Source organism: Semicossyphus pulcher, unplaced genomic scaffold (assembly GCF_022749685.1).
Source record: "Semicossyphus pulcher isolate SPU_LCO1_2020_fin unplaced genomic scaffold, fSemPul1.0.p SCAF_16, whole genome shotgun sequence".
NCBI lineage: Eukaryota > Metazoa > Chordata > Actinopteri > Labriformes > Labridae > Semicossyphus > Semicossyphus pulcher.
The window spans coordinates 19,943,313-19,968,639 of NW_027211670.1; the positions used below are offsets into that span (position 1 = coordinate 19,943,313).

General features: G+C 42.4%; 2 protein-coding genes across 2 annotated transcripts in view; one reads left to right on the plus strand and one right to left on the minus strand.

The window, feature by feature from the left end:
* Positions 1-868, minus strand: part of LOC138593535 (neurotrypsin-like) — a 35,263-nt gene extending 34,395 nt beyond the window's left edge. Inside the window, exon 1 of the mRNA XM_069664592.1 lies at positions 573-868. Coding sequence (XP_069520693.1) covers positions 573-671 — 99 coding nt within the window. The 5' untranslated portion in view covers positions 672-868. The remainder of the gene's footprint in view (positions 1-572) is intronic.
* A 14,028-nt stretch (positions 869-14,896) lies between these two features.
* Positions 14,897-24,644, plus strand: LOC138593600 (cerebellar degeneration-related protein 2-like). The gene is made up of 6 exons (XM_069664672.1): positions 14,897-15,040; positions 15,804-15,916; positions 17,966-18,114; positions 18,213-18,383; positions 21,761-21,980; positions 22,130-24,644. Exons 1-6 carry the CDS (start codon positions 14,959-14,961, stop codon positions 22,736-22,738), a joined length of 1,344 nt encoding a protein of 447 aa, XP_069520773.1. The 5' UTR covers positions 14,897-14,958; the 3' UTR covers positions 22,739-24,644.
* The last annotated feature ends 683 nt before the right edge of the window (positions 24,645-25,327 follow it).

Here is a 25,327-nt window from a genome sequence, read left to right on the forward strand (position 1 = left end):
GTAGAATATAAACAGTTCCCATGTTATCATCATAATGTGTGGTTATGGATGGCTGCTGGTGACAACATCAGGGTGGGTATTAGTGCATGTTGCCCCGACCCCTAAAAATGTCTGTGCAGGGCCCTGATTGAGAACATGCATGACTGTACGCGCGTGTGAACCTGTGCGCGTGCGTGACAGTGTCCGCCTAATTGGACAATGCGCTTTGGTTGCACCATTAATTGGCTCAAAGAGGGATTAGTGGTGTTTGATGCTCCTCTGACGCCCCGGAATGCACCTGCTTTGTTTGAAATGCGCCCTGAATACATCAGTGATGGGTTTATTGTGAGGCATAAAACATGCACGAGTCACTCCTGAAAGCTTCCACATATTAACCTGATTCTTTCCTACAGTCTTATCAATGTAATTACTCATCTAAATATCGACCTCATTAAGGTTTTGTGTGTAAAACGCAGCCCAGGTTATCAAAGCGTGACTATCATGGGGCTTACAGTAAAAAAAAAAAAAAGGTAAAAAAAATCAGGCCACATTGCAAAATCAACCCCAATCATCATCATTAGTAGGTTACGTACCTCCGCAAATAACGGCAGCCAGAGGCAGGCGGTTCCGATCAAGCACAACATTTCCCGGCTGGTGAGAGCCATCCTTCCCGCCCGGTGTGTCCGTGTCATAGCCTGCAAACCCGCCGCTCCACTCCCATCTCTGAGCCCAACCTGTCCGCGAGGAGGTGAACCGTCACACCGCTGCTGGAGGAAGCGTGGTGTGTGATGATGAGGAGGATGATGATGATGATGGTGCACCTACGTGGGAGGTTTTACGCACAGAAGACAGGGTGCGGCACTATAAACGGGAGGGAAAACACACACACACACGGAGAAACACACACACACACCGAGAGCCAATCCTGCGAGAAATAGTGTTGAGCTCTGCAAAAACCTGCCGCCACTATCTCTCTCTCTCTTTCCCTCCCTCTCACTCTCTCTCTCTCTCACACACACACACACACACAGACACGCACCCACACACACACTTTGTCTCCTTGTCTGCCAGCTGCGTGGTTAATCATTGATGAATTTCTGAATTTGAATTTGTTTTCTGCGCGTTAATCACTCTGCCAGATTTGGGCAATGCGGACAAAAATGACATCTTCAGCTCATGAATGATTTCACCTCCTCACACAGTCAACACAGTGACTCTGATGTATGACAGTGAACGGCATGTTTGCGCTTCTGTTGTGTGTTTTATGGCTCACTGATCAGATGCAATATCAGTCTGAACAATATTAGATTTGTCTCCATGAGAAACCCCAGCAGTGTTCGGTAACGCGGTCTGTTTGTGGCTTGTGGACAGATTGCCCATCACTTTGATGCTCCACATTTTAACCCACATAAACATGTAGACCTATTATGCTTTTTTAGACCACCTGCTCTTAGACAAACCTAAGCTCACTCTGCATTTACAGAACAGATCCAGAAATCAAAGGCAATCAGAACATTAGGTCATGAACTACAAAACCATGAATATATGACAAGTACAAATAACTATAGAGCACAGTTGAACAAATATTTTGCAGGATGACAAAGCATTTTGGAACCCCAGATTATGCAGTGGTCATCAGAAATGAACACTGCTGCCCCCTAAAAGTCGATGATTTCAATCATCAGTCATGAGTGTCGAGAGCCCGAGTCAGCTCGCAATTTGTCAACAATCTCTGAGCTTTTGTTTTTCTTTTAGCTGTGTCATTGTACACTGGCCGGATGCAGGCTGTACATTTTAGTCTCCAAATGTGTCATCGTTTGAAAGGTTTTGTTACCGGAATGCAGCACACGCTGGGGTGCAAAATCCTGCTCTCCAAAACAAACTGACCCGGTGATCAAAACACTGAATGAAGCTGCTACAAGTTCAAAAATGGTGTCTCAAAAACACTCACTGGACTTAAATCCTTCAAAAAAAAAAAGGCAACCTGATTTGAAACACTGAGAAAGTAGTCGTCTACAAATATTCGAATGTACTATGGGGCTCAGTGGTAGGGTCCCTCAATCGGAAGGTTGTCAAAGTGTCCTCGGGCAAGACACTGAACCTTCAAATTGCTCCCGGCATTGCCATCGGAGATTGGCACTTGGGCCTTTGCCATCAGGGTGTGAATGTGAGTGTGAGAGGGTGAATGTGACATGTAGTGTGGTGTTACTATCGACAGCTGTACAGGATACTTCAGCGTAAAACACAAACCTTAAAAAGGCTGATGCTGATGTAGGACTTTGGTGTGGGACCTGAAAATAAAGAAACAAATAATAGAGCTTCATAAAGAGTACGAACAGCAAAATCTGAAGCAGCTTCAGAGCCAGGTTTAATGTAAAACCAATGACTCGATATAAAGATGGACGACGCGTCTCTATCTGCTCTCATTGTACGAAATTGAAGCCAAAATAGCTCCTGTGATAGGCGCTGCCATCTTGCAATGGTGACGTCATATGGAGCCAGAGCTGCGCAGTAGAGATCGGCGGGTGGAGCCGCCCTTAGCCACTTCCGCTAACCAAAACACACCCTTAACTTACCGTAAAAACAGCAAGGATCCCGCACGCCGGCGTGTTTAACAGCAGAACAGCTTCTTGTGTTGGTCTGAAGCAGACGTTCACAGATATGGAAATTCCACCGTTCCTCTGTTACTCTGCTAATCCGGAACAGATCGGCTGCAGGTGCCGGATTTGTCAACAGAGCTGTCAATCATCCTTTTTACAGCATAAAAATAAACTTGTCAGAAAAATTGGACACTTGGACATAAATCAGGATGATAAGAACTAACTATAATGATAGAAACCATGTTTAAGAAAAATGTATTTGACGTGTATTTTGATTTTATAGTTTGACTCATGTCCCATCTGTTAACATGGAGGAGGCAGGCTTTATGACCTATACTGCAGCCATTCAGCAGGGGGCGATAGAGACGGTTTGTCTTTTTTTTTTTTTTAAGATTATTTTTTTGGCCTTTGGCTTTATTTATAGGACAGCTGAAGATAGACAGGAAATGTTGGGAGTAGAGGGTGGGGGATGACATGCACCAAATGATCGGCAGACCAGGAGTCGAACCTGCAATCAGTGCGACGAGGACTGTAGCCTCTATACATGGGGCGCCTGCTTCTACAGACTGAGCTAAACAGCGCCCCCATGTCGTCCATCTTTTTATACAGTCTATGTGTAAAACACACGAGCAAAATTAACATTGGCAAATATTTGCCCCCTGTAATTCAAAAGGTAAATAAACAATTCGATCCTACACAGTTACATTCAGGTGAGCGGCCCACACGAAGGAAGACAAGAGTTTTTGCATCAGACAGAAGTCGTCTCTCACCTGCATTTGTGTATGTTTGACCTTGCCGTTAGTCTCTTGAACCTCTGACCAAACCAAACCAAACCAAAGGAGGCCGACTCATTCACTTCAAACCAGTGATTCTCAAACTGTGGGGAGTGCCCCCGAGGCGGCATGACGGGGGGGGCGCGTCACCACTTCTGTGTGGGGGTTTTTTCATTTGGAAAATGTAGCAGGCGGAGCTATGTTTTGACGTCGGACGACCCGGACTCATTTTCGGGTGGCACACTACACAAACGCGTTGCCCTGGTGATTTCCATGACAGATTTCACATTCAGACACACGCAGAGAAAAAGTCTAGCATCACCAATGGAAAAATATATTACAGGGGCGAAAACAAAAACAGCTGACGCGTCAGATACCAACAAGAGGACGTCGGCAGACTGTAACGCTGACCAACCACCAAAATCCAAGAAGTCAAGACAATATAATGATGCTTATCTTGCTCTTGGATTTACAGCGAATATGGTCGGGGAAGAAGAGAGACCTGTCTGTGTTATATGTCTGAAAAGTCTGGCAGCTGCAGCAAAAACCTGTTTGTTGTTTTTCTTAGCACAGATTGAACTTTATTGTTATTGTTCTGAAAAAGTTGTTGTACATTTTATTATATTTCTATTTGAAAAAGTCTGATGGAGCAGTTGAAATGGGTTTTTTTATGCACAGCAAATTACTCAGAGAAAAGAGTAAAGAATGGTCACGATTGTGGCGATGTGGTTTGGGACTATACTGAATGCTGAGAGGGCAATAAAAACATTTACACTGGGTGCAGTTATCCTTTACATTTTGTAGGACTGGAAACACAACGTTTAAAACCTGGACTGGAATAGCAAAGATAAATGACTTATTTATGACTTGCACAAAAAACGAAACGGCTGCATGACATGACAAATCCAAGCAGAGACGTAATGAACGAGTTCAGATACTGATGCACAAAGGACACCAGGGGTCACTGAAGATTAGATGCAGACAATGTGCTTCCTCTGACCTTCACAGTCGCCGTATCTGAGAGCAAAAGGAAAATGATTTAGGAGCGACATATTAGAGAGCTCTCTCCACCCCCAACACAAAGTGAGCAGCAAACTGGACCATTTGAAAGACTCATCCTTCCTGTGATCTTTAGAGACGATGACAGGCGGCATTAGAGCCGTTTATTCCTCTTTTTCGTGCATATATTGTTATATGAAAGGAAGCTGCTACAGGGAAAAGTTTTCTGTGTTTAATAATTAAAAGTACTAACAGAAAGAAGCCCCACTTCTGTCCCTGTTTGGTCGTTTTTCTCTCGTTGTTGCAGCCGCTGTTTGTCGGAGTGCTAAAACATAATCAGCTTTGTGATGAAACATCCGAAACACAAACTGGCTGTGAAATAAAAGCAAAGGTTTTGGCTGACGGGGACAAAAACGCTTCCAAAAAACGACCCTTTTTGATTATAGTTGTTGACTAAATTACCCCGAATGCTTTGCCCCAAACTGTTGTGTTTGAAGCTGATCCAAGAGGAAGCATTTCAGACCGATACAGATAAAACCAGAGAGAGCTGCCAGGACGTTTTGTCTTCACTCAGCAGTTGGACTCCGCTGCAGGGAAGTGGTCAGCTCAGCCTTTTTCCAGCACTGAGTGTGTTCTTTAAGTTGACCCCTGACCCCTGACAAAAATCCATCAGGATGCAGTGAGGGTTTATGTCGAGCGAAATCCCTCAAAGGAAAGATTAATTAACTAGATTGGGCTAATAACTGTGAGTAATAAGTTCTCCCATTCACTGATGACTCTGCTGGTAATTCTCTCAAACATTTGGTCTGTAAAATGTTATGAAATTGTGAAAAATGGCCAAGACCATTTCCTTAACTCTACAGAATAATAGTTTTATACGACCATCAGCCTAAAGCCAAGATATTTAAATAAAACCAGTAAAAAAAAATCATATATATATATAAGAAGATGGATCAGGGGGCTGCACGGTGGTGCAGTGGTTACCGCTGTCGCCTCACAGCTAGAAGGTTCCTACTTTGAATCCCAGTTTGGACGTAGCGGGCCTTTCTGTGTGGAGTTTGCATGTTCTCCCCGGGTTCCCTCCGGGTTCTCTCCGGGTACTCCGGTTTCCTCCCACAGTCCAAAGACATGCTCGCTAGGTTCATTGGTGACTCTAAATCGCCCACAGGTGTGAGTGTGAGCGTGAAAGGTTGTCTGTCTTTATTACCCCTTTCCCACCTAAATTGAAGACTCATAATTGGCTTTTTTCCCATTGCCAGTGAAGTATACTCCTGTCAGTCTCTTTTCTGCTGCGTCACCGTCTGATGTCACAAACGCGCCGGAGACAGGGTTAATAAACAGTGAAGATGTCTATATCGTATATGTCTATAGATATCTATTACTCATTCAGTCTGTCTATCAAACTCGGCGCCGACAAATGTTGAACGATGTTCGAGCGCTGCTCGGACGGAGACGGGCGGAAATTTTAGCTGAGATGCCGAGGAGTCGCCGAAGTTACAGACGGAGCATAGCATCGCGCCGGAAAGGGGGCGGAGATTAGCGTGTGGACACGGGTATTGTGTTCCCATCAATGCCGGTCGGAGCCGAGGCGATAATTACCCGGGTCTACTGCAGAGTCATTTGACCCGGGTCTGACTGACGATTGTAACTTTTCACACTAAGCAAAAAAGCCGGGTGTTAGCGGGTTTTTTGACCAGTGGGAAAGCGGCTTATGCGTCAGCCCTGTGATTGTCTGCCGATCAGTCCAGGTGTAACCCCGCCTCTTGTCCAATGACAGCTGGGATAGGCTCCAGCACTCCGCGACCCTGAACAGGATAAGCAGTATAGATAATGGATGGATGGATGGAGGTTGGAACACGGTAATATTTGTGATTTATCATACCTTGGTGCAGCAGTCTTGAGCTAAATGCTAGGAGTGAAAATGCTAACATGCTGCTGTTTAAGAGGTATGTTCATCTTGTTCTCCATCTTAGTAGCAGGGTAGCATTTGAGGGAGATGAGGGAAGAGAGAGTGGGGATGACGTGCAGCAAAGGGCCGAGGGTCGGAGTTGAAGTCGATGGCTGTGCCTCTAAACATGGGGCGCACGCTTTAACCGCTGAGCTAAACTGGCGCATCAAAGTTGCCCTCTGACATAGATTCGTTCTCTGGACTTCAACCCCACCTGTTTGGCGGAGAAGGAACCAGAGCTGGTTGTGTTACTGTCTCGATAAAGTTAAGCGTCCTCTAAGAGTGGCTCTGGGGACTGGAACCAAAATCCTGAGAGGGCCTACATTCTCCTTGCGCAGGGTTACCCAGGGCGAGAGGTGCCGATGTGGGGATACTCAGGAGGATAGGTTGACCTAAAAAGAGAAGAGAAAACAGAGAAGTGCCTGACGTTCTGAAAGAAGCCACTCGAGACTTGACAAGCAGAGTTGCTGGCGATGGCATCAGCCTGCAGGAGTCGAGCTGAGACAGAGGAGTTCACAACGATGCAACTTTTCCTGCAATGTTCTAAAATGGTTTCGTTAACATGGCTTAGGAGGCCGAAGACAAACCCAGGTGGAAGAGAAGTTTGGGCGAGTTTTCTCAGCATTTAGAGATGGCAGGAAGTTATTAGGGAGCTATTGTTGAAAAAGTTTGTCCCTATTCTCTGGGAACGCTTACTTCCTATTAAAAAATGACTCATCAACCAATCCTCTCCGCTCTAAACTGGACTGCTTTGTTGAAACTGTACTCTTTCATCTCCTCTCACACACTTACACCATCCATCTTCCCTCCTGTCTGCTGCATCAGCACCCTGTTTCATGCAACGCCAGCCAAGCCTCCTCTCATCCACACACAACAGAAACATCAGAGCAGGCGACAGCTGTCAGTCACCCAACAGACTCATTTCCCTCTCGTACCCTGGTCATAAGCATGCTTTCCCTCCTGTGTTTGAGAGCAGGGGCGAGCCACCAGCTGTGCTCAGCACATCAGAGGAAGAAGGAGTCTCTGTTTCATAACGTGGAAGAACCAAACTAAGCACCAGTGCAATTTTCTCTCCCTGTGCCTCTGTGATCCCCTGAAGCTGTGCGACGCAGATTAGCTAAATTCATCTACTTCACAGAGTTTTGTTTTACCCACGAGCCCCAGGGTGGGAGATTACTTGTGAAATTAAACTTCGCTTTTTTTTTTTGAAGTTTCATAGTTTCCGCAGCCAGCGCTGCCTTTGATGTCGTGCTCGGTGATAACAGCGTGTTGCTATCTTTACCCCAAATCCAATTTCTCTAATCGTCGTCATCTTTCTCTCTCTGGTTATCTCTGCGTCTCTGTCCTCCATTTTTTCTGTCATTACTAATTTTCTGTTTATTGCGTTGAGTGTGTAAACAACGCAGACGGACCGGTGCAATATAAAAGTAATATCTCCTACACGCACTTATGCACATACAATACACAGCATGCGCCCTCCGCTTGTTTGCTTCTGCCAGCTTCTGTCTTTGTCTCATTTTTTTTCTCCCCCCAACAGAAGCACATATGTGATCCTCGACGAGAGTTGGCACCACGCTGATTTCTGCAAACGGCCGGTTGTCACGGCAACGCAGCGGGCTCGTCTCAAATGCGAGCATACAGCATCTCCCGTCCTTGACTGCTTGTGTGCACGTCCAGAACAAAAAGGCGACAGAGGAAAACAACAGAACACGGAGGGGAACGAGAACAGGGTCGAAACATCCACCACAAATTAAAATGTGTCGTGAAGAGCTTATAACAAGCACACACACGTCTGAAGTGTTGTGTCTGCGTTGAGGTTCTACCCAGAAGCACTTCCTCAAATCCCATTACACCCCTCCTCAGCTCCCCCCAGTACATTACTGAGAGGAGTCAATCCCCACTGCGAAGACAGTTGGTTTGGAATCGGATCAGCAAAGCTCCACATTTCTCTTTTAACGACTCATTACCGACCGCTGTCGCCCGTTAATGTCACTGCTTCCACGCTATGGCAGCGAGAAACGCCATCACTAACCCCGGATCGCTGCAGGGATGAGGAGGAGTGTGTGGACGGGTTGGTGAGCACAGTGGTAATCACCCTGTTTCCTCGCGCTCCCGCCTGTAATATTTCAATTTCCTCCCTGAGTTTATCTGACTTCCTTTTACTTGCAAAGCCATTATTGTGCTGCTTGAAGACGCCTGGAAACATGCATCCAGCACACACGCCTAATCATTTTCTGAAAGGGAGATAAAATAACAGGAGGGGGAAACAAGTGGAGGGGTGTGGGGTTGTGAGAGCCAAAATGAAAAAAGGCAGTACAGCATCAATAAAAGCAAAGATGCCACGGGTGTAATGTAGATACGCGGAAACACCAACAGAGTGTTGATTCTGCAGGAAAAAGATCACAGCTATTTTATCACCACCACAAGCCGAATCCCCGCAGAGAGCTCGCGCTTCCTGCTCAGCCGTTTCTCTCATCTCGCTGACAGCCGCAAAACAGAGACGGGAGAATCAGGAGGACGGATGGGAAGAGAGGGAACACGCTGAGGGTGGAGCACAATAAAGAGCCACGCGAGATGAAAGGGCTGCAGCTAAGAGGCCTTAAAGGAAAAGCTTGTGATGTTACAGCAGCTTATCCTCAACCTGGCTGGATCATTTGGCCGGGGGGTTAAGAGAGTCAGGGAGCTGCCAGAGTCGGCGGGTTCTCCGGCCTCGTAACTGCTCTGACTCAGCTGCATGGTTAGTGACACTTAGCAATCAGCTACTTTGAATCATAGGCGGTAATGATGATTGATGATGAACTGCACCGTCAACATTAACCAAACAGGATATTAAGTTTAGCTGAAAAAACAGAACGCACAAACCTTTCCAGGACAAATACAGAAGATTAGCGGCCTGCTTATGTCTATTGGGTTGATGCTAAAGCACAGCAGAGATTTGAGCTAAGTGCTAATGTCAGTATGCTAACATGCTCACACTGACACTGCTGATGTTTATCTCTCATCATCTTAGAGGAGTGCAAAGTACAGTACTAAGCACTAAACTATTTTTGCAGGTATTTTGTCATAACAAAGTAATGGACAAATTAAAACCTCCTAACGTCCAAAGGTCTGGACAAAGGTGGGCTGGTGCTATAACACCATCCATAGAGCCACTCTGCTAGCATGGCCAGAAATAAAAAGCTGTGTCCCAATCCAGGGGCTGCAGCCTTCGAAGGCCGCATCTGAAGGCCAATTGCGTCACAGAAGCGTGTCGAAGGCTGTCCCAATTCGAAGGCGTCCTCCGTTACCCTCGGGATACGGTGGGCCGCGAAGGATCCATCATGTGCATCCTTCGCAGCTCACCGTATCCCAAGATGCATTGTGCGCCAATTCAAACGAAATGGCGGACTTTGAAACGGCAGAGGAATACGCTTTAAAATGTAAACATGTTTGGTTTCAACTCAGTCGAATAGCTAGCTTTATACGTTTAAGAAAACAAAAGAGCTCTTGAAACAAATAATAGGTTAACTTACGCGACGTTGTTTATGCTAGCTAGTTAGCCGGCTAGCTACCTGTTGCTAGGCAAGAGAAGCGGTGTTTGGTGACGCAAGGGTAGACCAGACCGTCTCATTTCGGATCGGCTTTAACGGTCCACGCAGGATATGAATGGAGCATCCTCCGTGGACTGCCTCCTCCGAAGGCTGCAGCTCGTGGATTGGGACACATAGCAGCCATAGCAGCCTTTGACGTCAAGTTCATAGAGGGTAAAAAGACTATATAAGAAATAAATAATATAATATATATAAATAATGGTCCACTTTGGAGAAATATTGACATTAAAGCAGGGTAAGCTTTAAGGCGTGGCTAGCTTTTAAGTTGCTTCCTAGGCAATGTGAAGAGGTCTTTTATCCACATTTGGTTGTATTATAAGATTCAAGATATTCATTTTCACTCCAGTTATACAAGTACAACTGAAATTCTTTACCCGGGAGGCTCCATTTAAAAAGTGGTACATATTAAATGTAAAAGACAAAATATATTAGAATAAAATATAAGAAAATAAGGAAGCAGTACTAAAAATCAAACTACATGAGGGGAAAAACGTACATTTAGAGCTTATATATACATCTAAGGCAAAAAATATATAAACATTTAAGGCGGAGGCAGAAATATACTAATATATACATTGAAGAGTCAAGAGTGTTTTGCACAAGGGGTTGGATTGCAATAAGACAGTAACACCAAGTGAGAGCATGTGTTAGCTCATATATTGCTTCTCCTAACCCCTGACGTCTCACAGCTTCACCCTTCTGTCCCCTCTGTCTCCAAAAAAAAAACCAAAGCTTGAAGCTTGAAAACAGCTGTCCACAAACCAGTGGGTGACGGCACAGTGGTTACACAGACTACTTTTATACAGTTTATGGGTCGGACAGTCAGATGCTGTTATCAGAAGGAGTTTTTTCAGGTGCGTATCAGTTGGAAAGTGGTGAAATTACAAAGATTTATTTGATTCACTGAGTTTATAAAACTTGCAAACTGGAACAGAGGAGAACACAATGGCTGCCATGTGAATATGTCGAATTGGATTGAGTGTCGCAAATCTCAAGTTCCAACTTGTAATCACTGAGTCATTGCTATAGACAAACAACACTATTAAGTCCTTAAAAACGCAATCAAATCAAAGAACACAACATGGAACCATGTGTTATAATTAAGAGGGGAGGAAAACAAATCTGTTTCCTCGTTTGGGAGCTGGCACCCGAGGCTCTTTGGCACTCCCAAATAGAAAGGCTTTAAAGTTTTTCGGTGTTCTGGATGTTGTTGAGAAGAAATTAAATTTGAATTTGGCCCAGGGAGTCGACTTGATTGAAGAAATAAAAACCTTTGTTTGTGGTGGTTGTGAAAAGATATTTTGTTGGAATGGCATCTTAAAGAGGACGTTTTAGGAAGATTAGTGGCTGGAGATTGAGGATTTATGACACACCGGTGTTACAATAATATAAAAATGAAAGCAGAAATGATAAATGTAGCTCACACTTGCACAAAAACAACCAGGAAAGGCACATAAACATGCAGTACATCCCTGCTCAGCTGCATGTTTTGCATGGATTTAAAGGAAAACAAGGCGACGATGAGGTTGACGCGGTATCACCATCATCATCATTCCCTGGGGTCCAGAGCGGCACGTCATTTATCATCAGCTGGCAGGACGTTCCTCTGAGAAAACATCCACCATGAAGGATGTTTTCATCTGTTTGTGTCTGATAGTGAAACTGAAATGTGGACGTGTGCGGATTAAATGCTCTATCTTGTCTGTGCAGTCGTATATTATACCACACCATATATACATTTTTAAAAATTAGGTTTCGTTTCATGTTTTGTTTTTATCATTTGCTTGAGTGTAAATGAGTCTTCTTTGTTTGAATAAAGGCAGACTTGTATGTTGGGACTGTGCTGAACAGGGACGAAAATAATAAGACCACACTGCCACCCGCTGATGGAAGTACACACCATGTAAGTGCAGCTTCTCATTGAAATATTAATGGAGATGGCTTCAATAAATGAATGGTACAAAATATCATGTACAAAAGGCAAATGCTGTCATACTTGCAGATAACAATTTTAGACTTCCAGGATGTCTCATAGCCAGAGAAACCAGGGCACACAGATTTCAGTTGTTTCAGAAAAATTCATGAAAACAGCTCATCATCCGTCTCTGAATGCCGCCCCCTCTGTCCCTGCCCACCGAGGTTCACAGACCTCGACTACTCACAGTAGAAACTTTCCAGTTTTTGCGGATGACTCAAGTATTGACGTCCCACAGCCTCTCAGTCTGAGTGAACTATCTGTGCTTTCAGATGAGACAGGAAAAAAAACAAGACATGTTTCTCCTGTCTGGTAGAGCTTCATGTTTCAGTTCGCTGCTCTCTGACGTTTCACTGCAACAGTCAGGTTGGGTCAGAAACAACAGAAGAGACCTTCTGGTTTGACAAAAAAAAGAACCATTCAGTCTCTATGTCTCTAAACAATTATGACCTGCTGTCTCATAGTCACCAGCTCGACGCAGACACAGCCTGACCAGGTGCCACCAGCTCCAGAAAACAGGCCCTGAAAACCAAAAATATGGCTTATTTATAGCAACAGTGGAAATTTCACTCTGCTTAAGATATTTCTTACTGATACTGTTTTAGCTTCATTGTATCATGTGTAAAACTATTGATATTGTAATCAACCAGAGTAACCTAGAAATGCAAATGTGTGTAGTAGGAAGTACAATGTTTACTTAAGTAGGCAACTGAATTACATTTTTGGGTAGAACTTTCCATTTTCTTCTTCTACTTGGCACTTTCACTACTACATTTTAGAGTTAAATATTGTACTTTATACTCTTCTGAATTGTAAGAATCAGTTATAATTCTAAGTATCACCATGTAAAATGAAATGAGTAAAACAAACTATCCTTTTGCCATCTGGAATCCACTTAGGCCGACTTACAATATTGTATTAGCAAAACATTAGCTTTAAACAGCTTGTATGTTATGGTGGCAAGCTTAGCAGTAAGCTAATTGACAAAATAAATCCTACTGAATAAGAAAACTTCAGTACCCACAGGTAAGGTCTAGTAGGTTAATACAAGATAAAAATATGTCTGTCAGTATTTTCTTGGTCACGAATCTGACACAATGGAAGCTGTGACAGCGTCAGTTGAGCTACAATGGAGTTCTACCAGTAGTGGTTGCTATAGCAACAGAATATTCAAATGAAACCAACTGCAGGTGGCAGAAATAAAACACTAAAATGTTGCTTTCTATCTGTGTTTACATAGCTGTGATTGCTAGATAACCATTTTATCTATAAATATATATATTATATTTTCGATAAAGCTCTGGAAGAGAAACGGGTTTGAGTATTAGGGTTTTGTTTTTAAAAAAAAAAATCCAAAATATAATAAACGGTACAAATTAATGTAGCCTAAAAACATAATAAATTTTTTTCCACCACTAACATAATAAAATTATCCAATTAAAATCTTGTAAATACGGTAATATTCTTCAGGTAGTAAACTTATCTCTCTTGAAGTGTCTTTTGCTGCTACGGCGCCCCCGTGTGGTCGCCCCGACTCAGTGCGCTGCGGTTTCCAAGAGAGGAACCAAACGGAGAAGCAGGTGTGGTAAACTGATGATCAAACCGGCAGCGAGAGACAGGTGCACACCGGATACTTCGCTGTGTGATCTTCAAAATAAAAGTTTGCCTTCTTTAAAAAACGAGTAGTAGTAATAAGTTAATTCTAAAAGATTCAAATATTTAAGTCTAATTGGATTAAGGTAAGGTTAAACTAAATTTGTTGTTGTTCGTTTGTTTTTTAAGCATCCTCTTTGTACTTTTGAGAGGCCTGCTATAAGTGCATTTTTGCTATTAGGCCTAGTATACTAAATATACTTGGGCCGATTCTTGAGAATCTGAATACTTCTTAGCCTACACCAGTTCACTCACCTCATCGTCTTCTTCTGGAGGTGCTTGACTTCTTTCTCACAACAATTTGAGATGAGATGCATTATTTTTCTCGTTTCATACAGCCTACTATAAATGAATAAGTATTGATATGAACGATGATGTGTACCATTAACACCATGTAAGAGCGACGCTACAGTTTGGTTTATTTAGCACACGCTAAAATAAAAACGCCTCAGCGTCCCTGTCACGAACAAGCACATCCGGACGGTCAAAGGTGAGCTCTGAGCTTCTGCACTGTGGATCCGCCCGGATAAATACAAGTAGGCCTGTTGTCTAATGATCCCAATCCTGAGCAATAAATCCTCATGGATATAACGTGTGAGTCCGTTAAGGCTTGATATGTTACGTAAAGTATCTCTTTTTCAGGTAGATCTACATCAAGCCTACTGGTCAGGTGTTTTTTGGCTGTATCCACTTAAATGCACCACAATGGTCTTACTTTGTTTACAGGCGAAACATCTGTGGAACAACTTTGTGATCCTTACTTCAAAAGTGCCATAAAATCAATCATATTTATGAACACAAATATTACTTTTATGTTGAGAAATGTATAGCCTATTTTATTTTTATTTTGTCCAGTTGCGATGTAATTTGAATATCTTGTGTTGTATCAATAAAAGAAAAACAATCGCTTGATCATTTGCCAATATTTCCTTTTTTAATGTAATTGGTGCTTATTTTTATTTGTCAAAATCTCTAATAAAGGCTATTTCATAAATATTATTTATCATTTTTCTGTAATGTTTATGGTCAAAGGTAGGCTACTAATTCGGTGTTTAAATTCTGTATTCACGTGTATTTTCAAGCCACCGCATTTACATAAAAAAAAGACAAAAAAAACATTTCGCCTATTTATTAATATTATTTTCACTGGTCTGTAAACATTTTCGGAATAAAAGCTGGCTGAAACACGTTTACCAAAAGCTGCTTTTATTTTTAAAATTAAAACCGGAAATCTGTCTAAACGCAGCAGAGTTTCGTCAGCAGTGAGGTGTCTGCCTGTCTGTCAGTGTGCCTGTCTGTCTGTCCGGTGATGCACGCACACCGGTGCCGGCTGCAGGCGTGCCGACAGCATCGAACAGGACGCGGACTAAACGTTTTTCCAGCTTTTATCCAACTTTGCCTTCACCATGTTTAAAAACCCTCAAAGTGTGTGAGCGTGAAGATGCTGACAGACATGATCGTGGAGGAAGAATTTGAGATCAAGGAGGAGGAACCGTGGTACGACAAGCAAGACCTTGAACATGGTACAGTTTCCTCTCTGTCTTTGTCTCTTTGGCGTTAAGGATAAAGAACCATGTTGACCCGTTGTCTAAAAGGGACATTACAGCTCTTATATACGAATATTTAAACATTTAATTCACGTATCACATTACATAGTTACTATTAAGACCTGCAGGTGCACAGTAGGTTAGATTTGTAGGAATTTTTATGTGATTTTCTGAACCTTTATTTTTTTATAATTCACGTTCAGGATGGTTTATTTTATCGACAGGATGTTTTAGTTGAATTAAAGCATTTTGACAGGCTGCAGGAAAAGGCAGGAGTCAGCAGGACATTCACATCTGCTGCAATGTGAAAAAACAAAAGAGGTCTGCCTGTAATGAGAAGTGACTTTGACTTAATTTAGCGTTTTTATCTTTATTCAATGCTTTTACACTAACGATTACTGGTTTGTGTGTGTCATAGCCTCCTCTAATGTTTCATGTTTTCATCCCAAATGTTGTGATTTTTCTAAGATGGTTGCTGAAGGAAGGGCAAATTTAAAGGGTAATTGCATGAGTCAGGCGAATTTATAGGTGTATAAGAAATAACTACCAGTCCTTTCTATGAAGACCTTTAATATTCAGTTTGTAAAGGTGGATTAAAAGCAGATTGCTGGATTGCTGCCAACTGCAAAAACAAAACCTCTCAAAGCTGCTTGTAAGGCCCCTTTGACATGTGTCCATAAGTGACACTGAACTATCAGCGCTAAAGCTCTGCTGGTTCCTCTCGTCGTCTCTCCTGCAGACCTGCAGCTGGCGGCCGAGCTCGGGAAGACTCTCCTGGAGAGGAACAGGGAGCTGGAGCAGGGACTACAGCAGATGTACTCCACCAACCAGGAGCAACTGCAAGAGATCGAGGTAAGTGATAATGAGTTTTAACTGACTTAATTCGTTTAAATGTGTATCATCATCCAAAATACTCCCAAAATAGAGTCTCCATAAGACCAGGGTGTGCTGTAAAAAAAACTCCTCTTAAATGCAGTATGAAATCTTACCACCACAGGTTTGTAATGTGTAATTAAAGCTCACATTGGCCTCAAAGAAAAGAAAACATGCTTCCACATGGTCATACTTTCCACTGGTGATGAGAGGTCATACCTGTGTTACATAAACTCCCTCCCTGTTATAGTTTCAGTTTCAATCATTCACTTGAAAGACGACCAGAGAGCTAAACCACCGCAGAAGTTGCTCACAAGGAGTAGTGAGTGATTATGAGGCTTTTCTGCCCCTGGATTTGCCTCTCAGGCCACATGCGAGCTGCCTTACCTCTTGCTTTATGTTGTATGTTTGTGCAGCAGTAAGGAACTACAATTAAATTTCACTGTTCATCCCTGTGTTGCAAAATGACAAATATATTACCTTGATGGTGGAGGTTGTTTCTGCTTGTTTTATTTGTTATTTTATTAAAAAATATTCTTTATTATTTAATCACTGTGTGTATGTAGCTTATGTATACAAACCAGCAGACAAAATTCAGGGCTGAGACTAAATCTCCTGCATTTTCCAGTCTTAAAAAATGTGATGAAGCCGTTTATATTTTCAGGGAATTCTTGCAAAAATACACCCCGTAATTGATCCACTTGGGCTTGTAGTTGATATTGAAAGAAAACATTGTTTATAGAGTTTAAAGGTTATTTTCTGACAATGGAAAGATGTTGTCAAACATTGTTTATTCACGTGATATTTATTGAAAAGTATGGAGTAATTATTGAGTCCCTGCATTATAATGCAACACTATATGTGGCTCTTTTCTTGGTGTACTTACTCAATATAATATAAATGTATAAAGGTGAAGCAAAAAACACTTTATTTTTTTGTTGTTGTTGTTGTTACATTCCCCCTCCTGATAATAATACTGCTAATAATCTTACTGCTGTATACTTTTCTGTCTCTCTGCAACCTTTCCAGTAGACCTTTGCCCACTTCATTACTTCAAGGTCTTATTTCAAGTTAAAAATACACCAATTCAATACTAAGTTTAATGTTTAGCTGGTTTTCCACGTTTCAGGCCGAGCTTTAATTTCCCTGAGTAAGGCGGGCACTAAATCCTGCCCTTCGTTTCCACGCTGACACACTGAATTAATCTCTTAAGACCTCCGCTGCCTTCTCCTAACACCACAGTCCAGATCATGACCTGTGTTGCAATGAATTACCTGCTCCACTGTCGCGCTTTACAGGAACAAAGGGCCTCTAATGAAGCAGGAAAATACATCTTTAAAAGTAGCACTAACCTGTTAATTATGTATGTATTTAAAATGCATTGACTCCTGACTGTGTCTGGTGCACATGTGGAGACACTGAGCAGGTCTGTTGTCTCTGTGAACTTCAGTGTGTTTCTGTCTGTAGAGTTTCAGCAGACAGATTAGATGTCTAAAGGTTCAAAGTGTCCTCCGGGCTGCAGCGGCTGATAAGATAACCTGTTCTTTAAGAAATTCATACTAAAGCAGTTTATAGAGGCATTCAGGCACTGCTGGAAAACACAATTACATTTCCAGGAGTTGGCACCTTGCTTCTGTCTGCAGGAAAACCCCAAATTATCAGCTGAAACATGTATTTAATAACAATAAGGGCCTGTGTCCACTCATGGCGGCTATTGTTTTTATTTTCTTTGTAAAATTTCCTTCGATCAAAGCAAATATGAAGCATACAGAGCAATTTAAACTGACTGAACGGTCACTACCGAGGGAAGCAAATGTGCTGCCAGACAATGTTCGTGACCTAGCAACAGTAGAAGCGCTCTGAAATTGAGGTCGTGGCCTTGTCAGCGCAAAAAACGCCGTTAGTGGACACAGTCCCTAATGACGACAATTTTAATCATTAGTAATTACTGGCTCTGCTGGGTTGACCTACTTATTCCTGATTTGTCTAAATTGACACATATAATGTTTTTCCTCTGTCTCTGCTCAGTACCTGACGAAGCAGGTGGACCTCCTCAGGCAGGTCAACGACCAGCACGCTAAAGTGTACGAGCAGCTCGACATGTCGGCGCGAGAGCTGGAGCAGAACAACCACAAACTGGTGCTGGACAACAGGGTGGCCCAGCAGAAGATCCACGGGTAAGACAGGCTGTGCCAGAAGAGTGATCATTGTCCCAGTTTTTTGACTAAAAGTTCCCTCATTAATATAATAACCGGGTTATATTTTCTCTGTGCAGGCTGACGGACACGGTGGAGCTGCTGCAGGCGCAGGTGGAGGAGATGCAGCAGCAGGTGGAGCAGCTGAAGCTGAGTCCCTCTCAGCCTCAGAAGCGTCCACACAGAGGGAAGTGGCCGCCTCGCAGCGCTCAGAGTGTGTCCTGTCTGTCAGAGCTACAAAATGCACTCAGGTGAGGACACTCGTTAGTTACAGCCCGACACACCGGACTATTTTACAGCACTGCATGTTGTAGAGACTGAAATGCTTCCTTATGTGTGACAGGAAAGAGTAGAGACAATTAGTTTGTCAATCTCTGAAAAGCTAAGCAGCTTCTTTATTCGGGAGACTCGCTTCTTTTTTCTGTTTTATATGAGTTTAGGTAGAATTTCTTCAAAGTTTGTAATTTCTGGAAATGTTCTCTTTTTTGCCTAAAATTAAAGAATTAAAGAAAAAAAACAGATGGCTTAGCTTAGCATTATCATAGTTTAACTTAGCATAAATACTACAAACATGGGAAACAATTACCCAAGCTCCGTCCAAAGGTGGAAGAATCCTGAGTAAGCTTTAGACGAGCTGGTAGCTAGAATTTTGTTTTACCTATTGACAGAGCTAAATGTAATATGAAAAATGCTTGAAGTTTATGACGACCAAAAACTGCCTGCTGGCGCGATAAGAGTTTTATTGACCAGCTCAGTTGGCTGCACGGAGATCAGCTAGCTTTTCTTCACCTGTCTTGATGTTAAGCAATGCTAATGCAGTTTAAAATTTAACGCACAGACATGACAGTAGTGTCAATTTTCTTGGGATCTTTTTTCCCTTTTTTAATTTCCCTTTTAGTGTCGTTAAAGTTGTAATCTTGAAGATCTCAGTCCACGGTTGGCTCCGGTTGTAACTCTTGATTTTCCTCGCTGATGGCCGCTTTCATTTTTAGACTGTTTGCCTTCATCTGAGCGTCGAGTTTGTTCCTTTTTCTTTGGATTTTCACTTAGTTTTGAAGTTGTATCTGTAGTCATCCATCTTTTCTTTGTTTGTTCAGCCATAGTAGATTACTGTTTACTCGCAACACTTGCAGAGAGCGGAAAAGCAGCCGCTTAGCTCCGCCTACCCTCTCTGGCAGACCAACCACTGCTGGGTGATGGAAAACGCGTCACTAACTCTGCGTTGCTTGTGATTTCATTGGCTCAATCATCATTGTGTTACCTCATTCGGCGATATATAGAGGCTTAACAGACATTTAATAAATGAAAATCAGTACTTGCACAGGTCAGCGTGTTCCGGCCTGAAATTGCATATTAGCTATGACAAAACAAGTGTCTTCAATAATTGTATAATAATTAAATAAATGCAGAATTCCTACCAGTTATACCAATGTTGTTTTAAATCTAAATGACTGCTAATTAACTGACAAACCCCTGCAGTCAACAACCTCATCAACATGACCTGTAATTACTAATGAACTCGGATAAATCTTTATGTCAGGTGTCTCTGTAAGGGGAGTGGAGACATGTAAACACTTTTTACAAACTGGTGTAATTAATCTGTTCCTGAAGCTGGTAAACAAAACCAGTCTTGCATTGTCACTGGTCCAGAAGCTCTTTGTAAGCTACAAGAAGCGACGCATCAAATCCTCCCCCGAGTCCTCCCGACTTTAGCTCCCCACCGTGTCTGCTAATCCTCCTCGCTGGCAGCTGTCCACGTCTACCTCACAGCGGTCTTTTACTCTGAATGTTTCATGCTGCGGTCACTTCCTCTCCGCTTGGACCGACCTGTGGTGTGACAGGTTAACGCCGTGCCTGTGTTTAGACCATGTGTGTGTAATCCTGTTAGTGCTGGTCCCTAAAAACATCCAGGTCAGGAGGATGGAAATGTCACTGAACTTAGTGTGCTGTTTGATAGACGATGTTGGAAGGAAAGAGGTCAAAGTCTAAGCTGGATGGCACAAACATGTCTCAATATCGCCTTGAAGCTGCCATTGATTCTTCAGCTCCTTTCTAATCTGATTGTTTCGACTGATAAGTTGTTGACGAGAGTGCTGTCTCAACTGTTTCTTGCTTTCTTACATCACCTTGTTTTTATTAGTAGAACACCGACAGGAAGACATTCATCAACAGTAATAATTGTGTCTCGATTAAAGACATCTGCAGTGTTAGTTTGAACCTTACTCATGAACTTTGGTACATGTTATCATCTCTTTCATTTCCCCTCACCTCTCACTTTGTTTTGGCGGAGTATGAAGCACACAGGTGATAGCTAAAACACTGTGGTGAGCTGTGAAAGAGAGGGCCAACTATCAGCTTCAATAGTACTATAAAAGTCTTCGAGATATGTCTACTAAACGGTCTCCACTCAAGGTCCTCTTACTTGTCTGCACTGGAAAATTTGCATACCATATTACATAATCTTTGTCAGCAAATGAAGTTACCTCTCCTGTTGTGGCTCTGTGGCTGTTAAAACTTTCTATTATGGAGAAATATGTGTGTATATATGTATATTTTTCCAGTGCAATTATTTTTACATTTATAAGTAAAAGGGTGTAAATAATGTATATATATATTTTATTATTATTATTGTTTTTACTTATTTTTTTCTTATTATATTGTTTGTATTCATAACTGTTTTTTGAGCTGTTGTAACAACTTAACTTCCCCCAATCAACAAAGATTATCTTATCTTTAAATATTTAGCACATTTTGTCCATGTCGGCCTAGAAGTTTAGCTTCTGCTCGCTGAGTGGAATTATAAAATGTTTCTGTTACTTTGGTCTATGAGGAAATACCTGCAAAACTAACATGTTTTGTTTAGAGCTAATTAGCAAATATTAGCATGCTAACACTAAGACGGTTAAGATGGTAACTATTCAGAAATACAATTTACAAAGAAACACATCATGTTAATGTTACACGAACAGATTTAAATAACAGCAAAAAAAAAAGATTTAAAATGTTAACTGGTGAGCTTTCGAGGTGCTAACAGATGTATTTTGTTACTTTTTGAGAGAATCAAGCTAGCTGCATTCCCGTTTCCAGCGTAGCTAAGCGCTTGCTAGCTCTAGCTTAACTTAGCTAAGTCACGTGAAGCTAAGCGCTTGCTAGCTCTAGCTTAACTTAGCTAAGCCACGTGAAGCTAAGCGCTTGCTAGCTCTAGCTTAACTTAGCTAAGCCAAGTTCAGCTAAGTGCTTGCTAGCTCTAGCTTAATTTAGCTAAGCCAAGTTCAGCTAAGCGCTTGCTAGCTCTAGCTTAATTTAGCTAAGCCAAGTTCAGCTAAGCGCTTGCTAGCTCTAGCTTAAGTTAGCTAAGTCAAGTTAAGCTAAGCGCCTGCTAGCTCTAGCTTAATTTAGCTTAGTCAAGTTAAGTTAAGCGCTTGCTAGCTGTAGCTTCATAAACTTCTAAGCAAGAAAGTTAAAAAAAAAAAAACCCTATAGGTTGAACTATCAGGGACTGGTAGAATGTAGGTCTGCTGTTAACTTAAATTTAATAAAGTCATAATTTTAAAAAACTCAAATCAAGGATTTAAGCTAAGTGTGAAAACAAGCATTACTGTAGTTCTAATTGTCTGTGTCTGTTCAGGTATGACTCCGACCCCGACGAAACCTTAGACGACCTTGAGTCCTCCAAGATCTCGTGGCGTGAGGAGGAGCAGGCGTCACTACGACAATCCCTCCACGCGCTGCAGACTCAGTTTGCCACTGAGCGTGCTCGGAGGGAGGAGTCGGAGCGAGAGGCCGAGCTGCTCGCCGGAGAAAACGCAGCCCTGGAGCAGCAGCTGACTAATATGGAGGGCTGTCAGGTATGTCTGATGGATGTATCTCACCTGTGTGTTTGTTTACTCAGTACAAATACACACATAAGGAATGATGGGATTTTGGTTTCTTGAGGAATTATTGAATTTATTGAGGGCTTCATCTCTTCTCTAAATCTGTTCTCTCTCTTCTTCAGGCCAGAGTGTCAGAGCTGGAGCGAGAGGCAGAGGAGCTTCGTCATCTCTGGAAATCTTCCAAAAAATCCAGCAGACAGGACATCCTTCACAGCCTGCTGCCCAACTCCATGTTCCTCAACGCGGAGGAGGAGAGTGAGGTGGAGTCAGCTGGAGCTAGGAGCCCCCAGGTCCTGAAGCGCTGGGACAGCGAGCGGCAGATGAAAGTGACGCAGACTACCGACTCTCCCGACAGGGTCTATGACCACGAGTGCTCCTGCGTGCGCCGAGCCGAGGTGGTGAAGTATCGCGGGATCTCGCTGCTAAACGAGGTCGACGCCCAGTACAGTGCCTTACAGGTGAAGTACGACGAGCTGCTGCGGCGCTGCCATCTGGGGCTGCAGGAGGAGGAGGAGCAGAGCCACAAGTCAGTCCAGACTGCATCCCTCGCAGCCGCCGCCGCTGCTTGTTCTGCTCTGGCTGGCTTGGAGGACTTTGAGGACGACTTTCAACAGCCGGAGTACAAGGAACTTTTTAGGGAAGTATTCTCCCGCCTTCAGAAAACCAAAGAGGACCTGATTGAGAACAGAGAGAGACTCTCGGCAGGAGAAGTGCGGCCTAATATGCACTAGTTTCTTCCCCAAAAAAAGACCCGCTGCAACATGAATAATTGTCTTCCATTTGGGAGCGACTCTTTGGAAAGACTTTTACAGCAGCTCGTGAAGCTAACTTATTTACGCAGATATTGATCGCCATGCAAAAGGGGTTTAGAAACAAGGGTGATGCAGGAACAAGAAGGCTAACACCAGCAGCTCGTGTCTCAGGTGGGACTCACTTTGCACAGAAACACCCGTGCCTGACGCTGCCGTCTCTACTGTACTATCACTCTACCTCACTCTGCACAACCCTGGTCTCAGACAGGCTCCAGAGGACATCGATTCTGGGTCTTCCTTTATAAGCTGGATGTCATTTTATTTTAAGGATCCAACAGTTTCCTTTAATGTTTGAGAAAGAAATTGACACGTTTCCTGGAAAATGTAATTTGGTACAAAATGGAGACTGTGTTCTCTTTATATTAAACCATTTTAATTAATTGTCTCTACATTAGTGCACAGCGGGTCAGCTGTGCACTAATGCACCTTCAGTAAGGTATATATGTAAGCTAAATCAAGTTTCCAGGTTAATTTCTCTTCAATTTAAACGGCTGAAGGGCTGCAACCAATAAGCTTTGCCATGACTGATGAATGTTTCTTTTTTTATAATAAATAGTTTAGCAAAAAGGCAGGAAAAAAATGGCCAAACACAAGTCCCCAGAGCCTTACATGACATCTTAAAACATCTTGTCCAACCAGCAAATATTCACATCAGCATTAAACTTCTATTCATCTGTGAATCTTGTCTTAATCGAGTTATATACAACGATGAATGTTATTCCCTATTTATGTTCTTTAACCTCTAGTTTTGGTCTCCACCATCTCCTTTAAGGGACATATCGGGATCATTAGCTGCTAAATGCTACGCTATGTTCCTTAGCTAGTAGCTTACCGTGTTTGTCTGCCATTTAGGGCTGAAAGGGAAAAGTAAAGTTGGTTTTTAGGGCTTTTACTCTGAAGGCGACACTTTGAGAGGGGCGAGAGTGAAAGAAAACGACAGTTGTTGGCCCAACAGCTAAACAACGAACTGAAACTCACTCCGAAGCTTTTTAAAGCTGCAGAGAACCAAAAATAAACCCCTCTTTCACGATGTGACATTATTTTCATTTGAGCCCTTTGGTATTTAACTTACAAGTCCATTCTTTTCTTTTACATATCTTTGCATTTATCAATCAATTTGTACAAAATGACACACGTCCAGGAAACGTTCTTTAGGTTTCACAGGAAATGTCGGATCCATAAAATAAGATGTTGCTGTATCTGCTGTTTGATGTGTTTACCGAGCTCCTATGATCCAATGTGAACTTTTTAATTTATTCTTTTCTTTGCAAATGTAAAATAAAAAAAACAGACTTTCATGGTGAAAGTTTTGCCTGCGCCAATAAAAGAAAATATGCAAGAATGTATAACATGATGGTGAAGGAGTTCTTATTAGAAGCAGTTGGTGATTTAAGGTGCTAATATATTATATATGATGATTTTTGTAACTGTGACATGTACTCGCAATACTTGATGACTGTGTGTTAGGTTAGACGGCTGAGTGAATGTGATATTAAAGGGAAGTTTGAAGGTTTAACTCCACGTACTTGATGATGTAACTCCTGCTATATTAGCCTTATTAGAAGCTTCTTTCTGCTGCCTGATGTTTGTGCACATTGTCTTTAAAATCACCTTGAGATGCACTTTAGGGTCGCACACGCGTCGTATAATGCTCTCCAGACACTTTACATTTTCTGTCACTTGTAGTTGTTGATAAGAGGGAAGATGTACATGAATAATCTGCTGTATGTACGTCTGTATTTATGATGTGTGTTGGTACATGTGTCATGATTGGACCTCATGGTTTATGTTGTCGCTCTGAGCCATAAAACATGAAGCAGAAGCAGAGACGGAACCAGTGTGTCTTTTTTTATGCTGAGTCACTTTGAACAAATTTATTTATAGACGTGTCAAACATTAACTCTTAAATCACTAGTGCAGTTTGAGAACTATATGAGAGGCTTGTTCTTAATATGGTTCTTTAAGACGGCCGTCCAGACATCCTGCCGGCCTTCAAACAAGCTCCAAGATTTGGCCTGAAAGTAAAACTGGACAAAGAAGAATTAACAGTTGAAATTAGAGCAGCAACATGTTGTGTTTCTGTGGCTTTATAACAAGCATTTTGTTTAAATATGGGCATCAGAAATTCACACATTAATACAGTAGTAGGAAGTCGGGAGGGAGGGGGTAGGGAGTCTTTTTAAGGGGGTACAAATTAGGAGCGTTTAGGCTGAAAATCCTGTGTGTGAAAATAATAATCATAATTAGTATATTGAAAATCGCAATAACAGTACTTACCAACAGAAAACAAACAAAAGCACAAGACTTCTCACGCCTAACGAGCCTCCCGCTCTCCCCTAATCCCCCCAAGTTCTTCCTTTAAGGGACATATCGGGATCATTAGCTGCTAAATGCTATGCTATGTTCTTTAGCTAGGAGCTTACCGTGTTTGTCTGCCATTGAGGGCTGAAAGGGAAAAGTAAAGTCGGTTTTTAGGGCTTTTACTCTGAAGGCGACACTTTGAGAGGG

Coding starts and splice junctions, on each gene's coding strand:
- LOC138593600 (XM_069664672.1), top strand. CDS start 14,959: ATGCTGACAGACATGATCGTGGAGGAAGAATTTGAGATCAAGGAGGAG. Junction 18,115..18,212: donor GCCCAGCAGAAGATCCACGG/GTAAGACAGGCT, acceptor TTCTCTGTGCAG/GCTGACGGACACGGTGGAGC. Junction 21,981..22,129: donor CTAATATGGAGGGCTGTCAG/GTATGTCTGATG, acceptor TCTCTTCTTCAG/GCCAGAGTGTCAGAGCTGGA.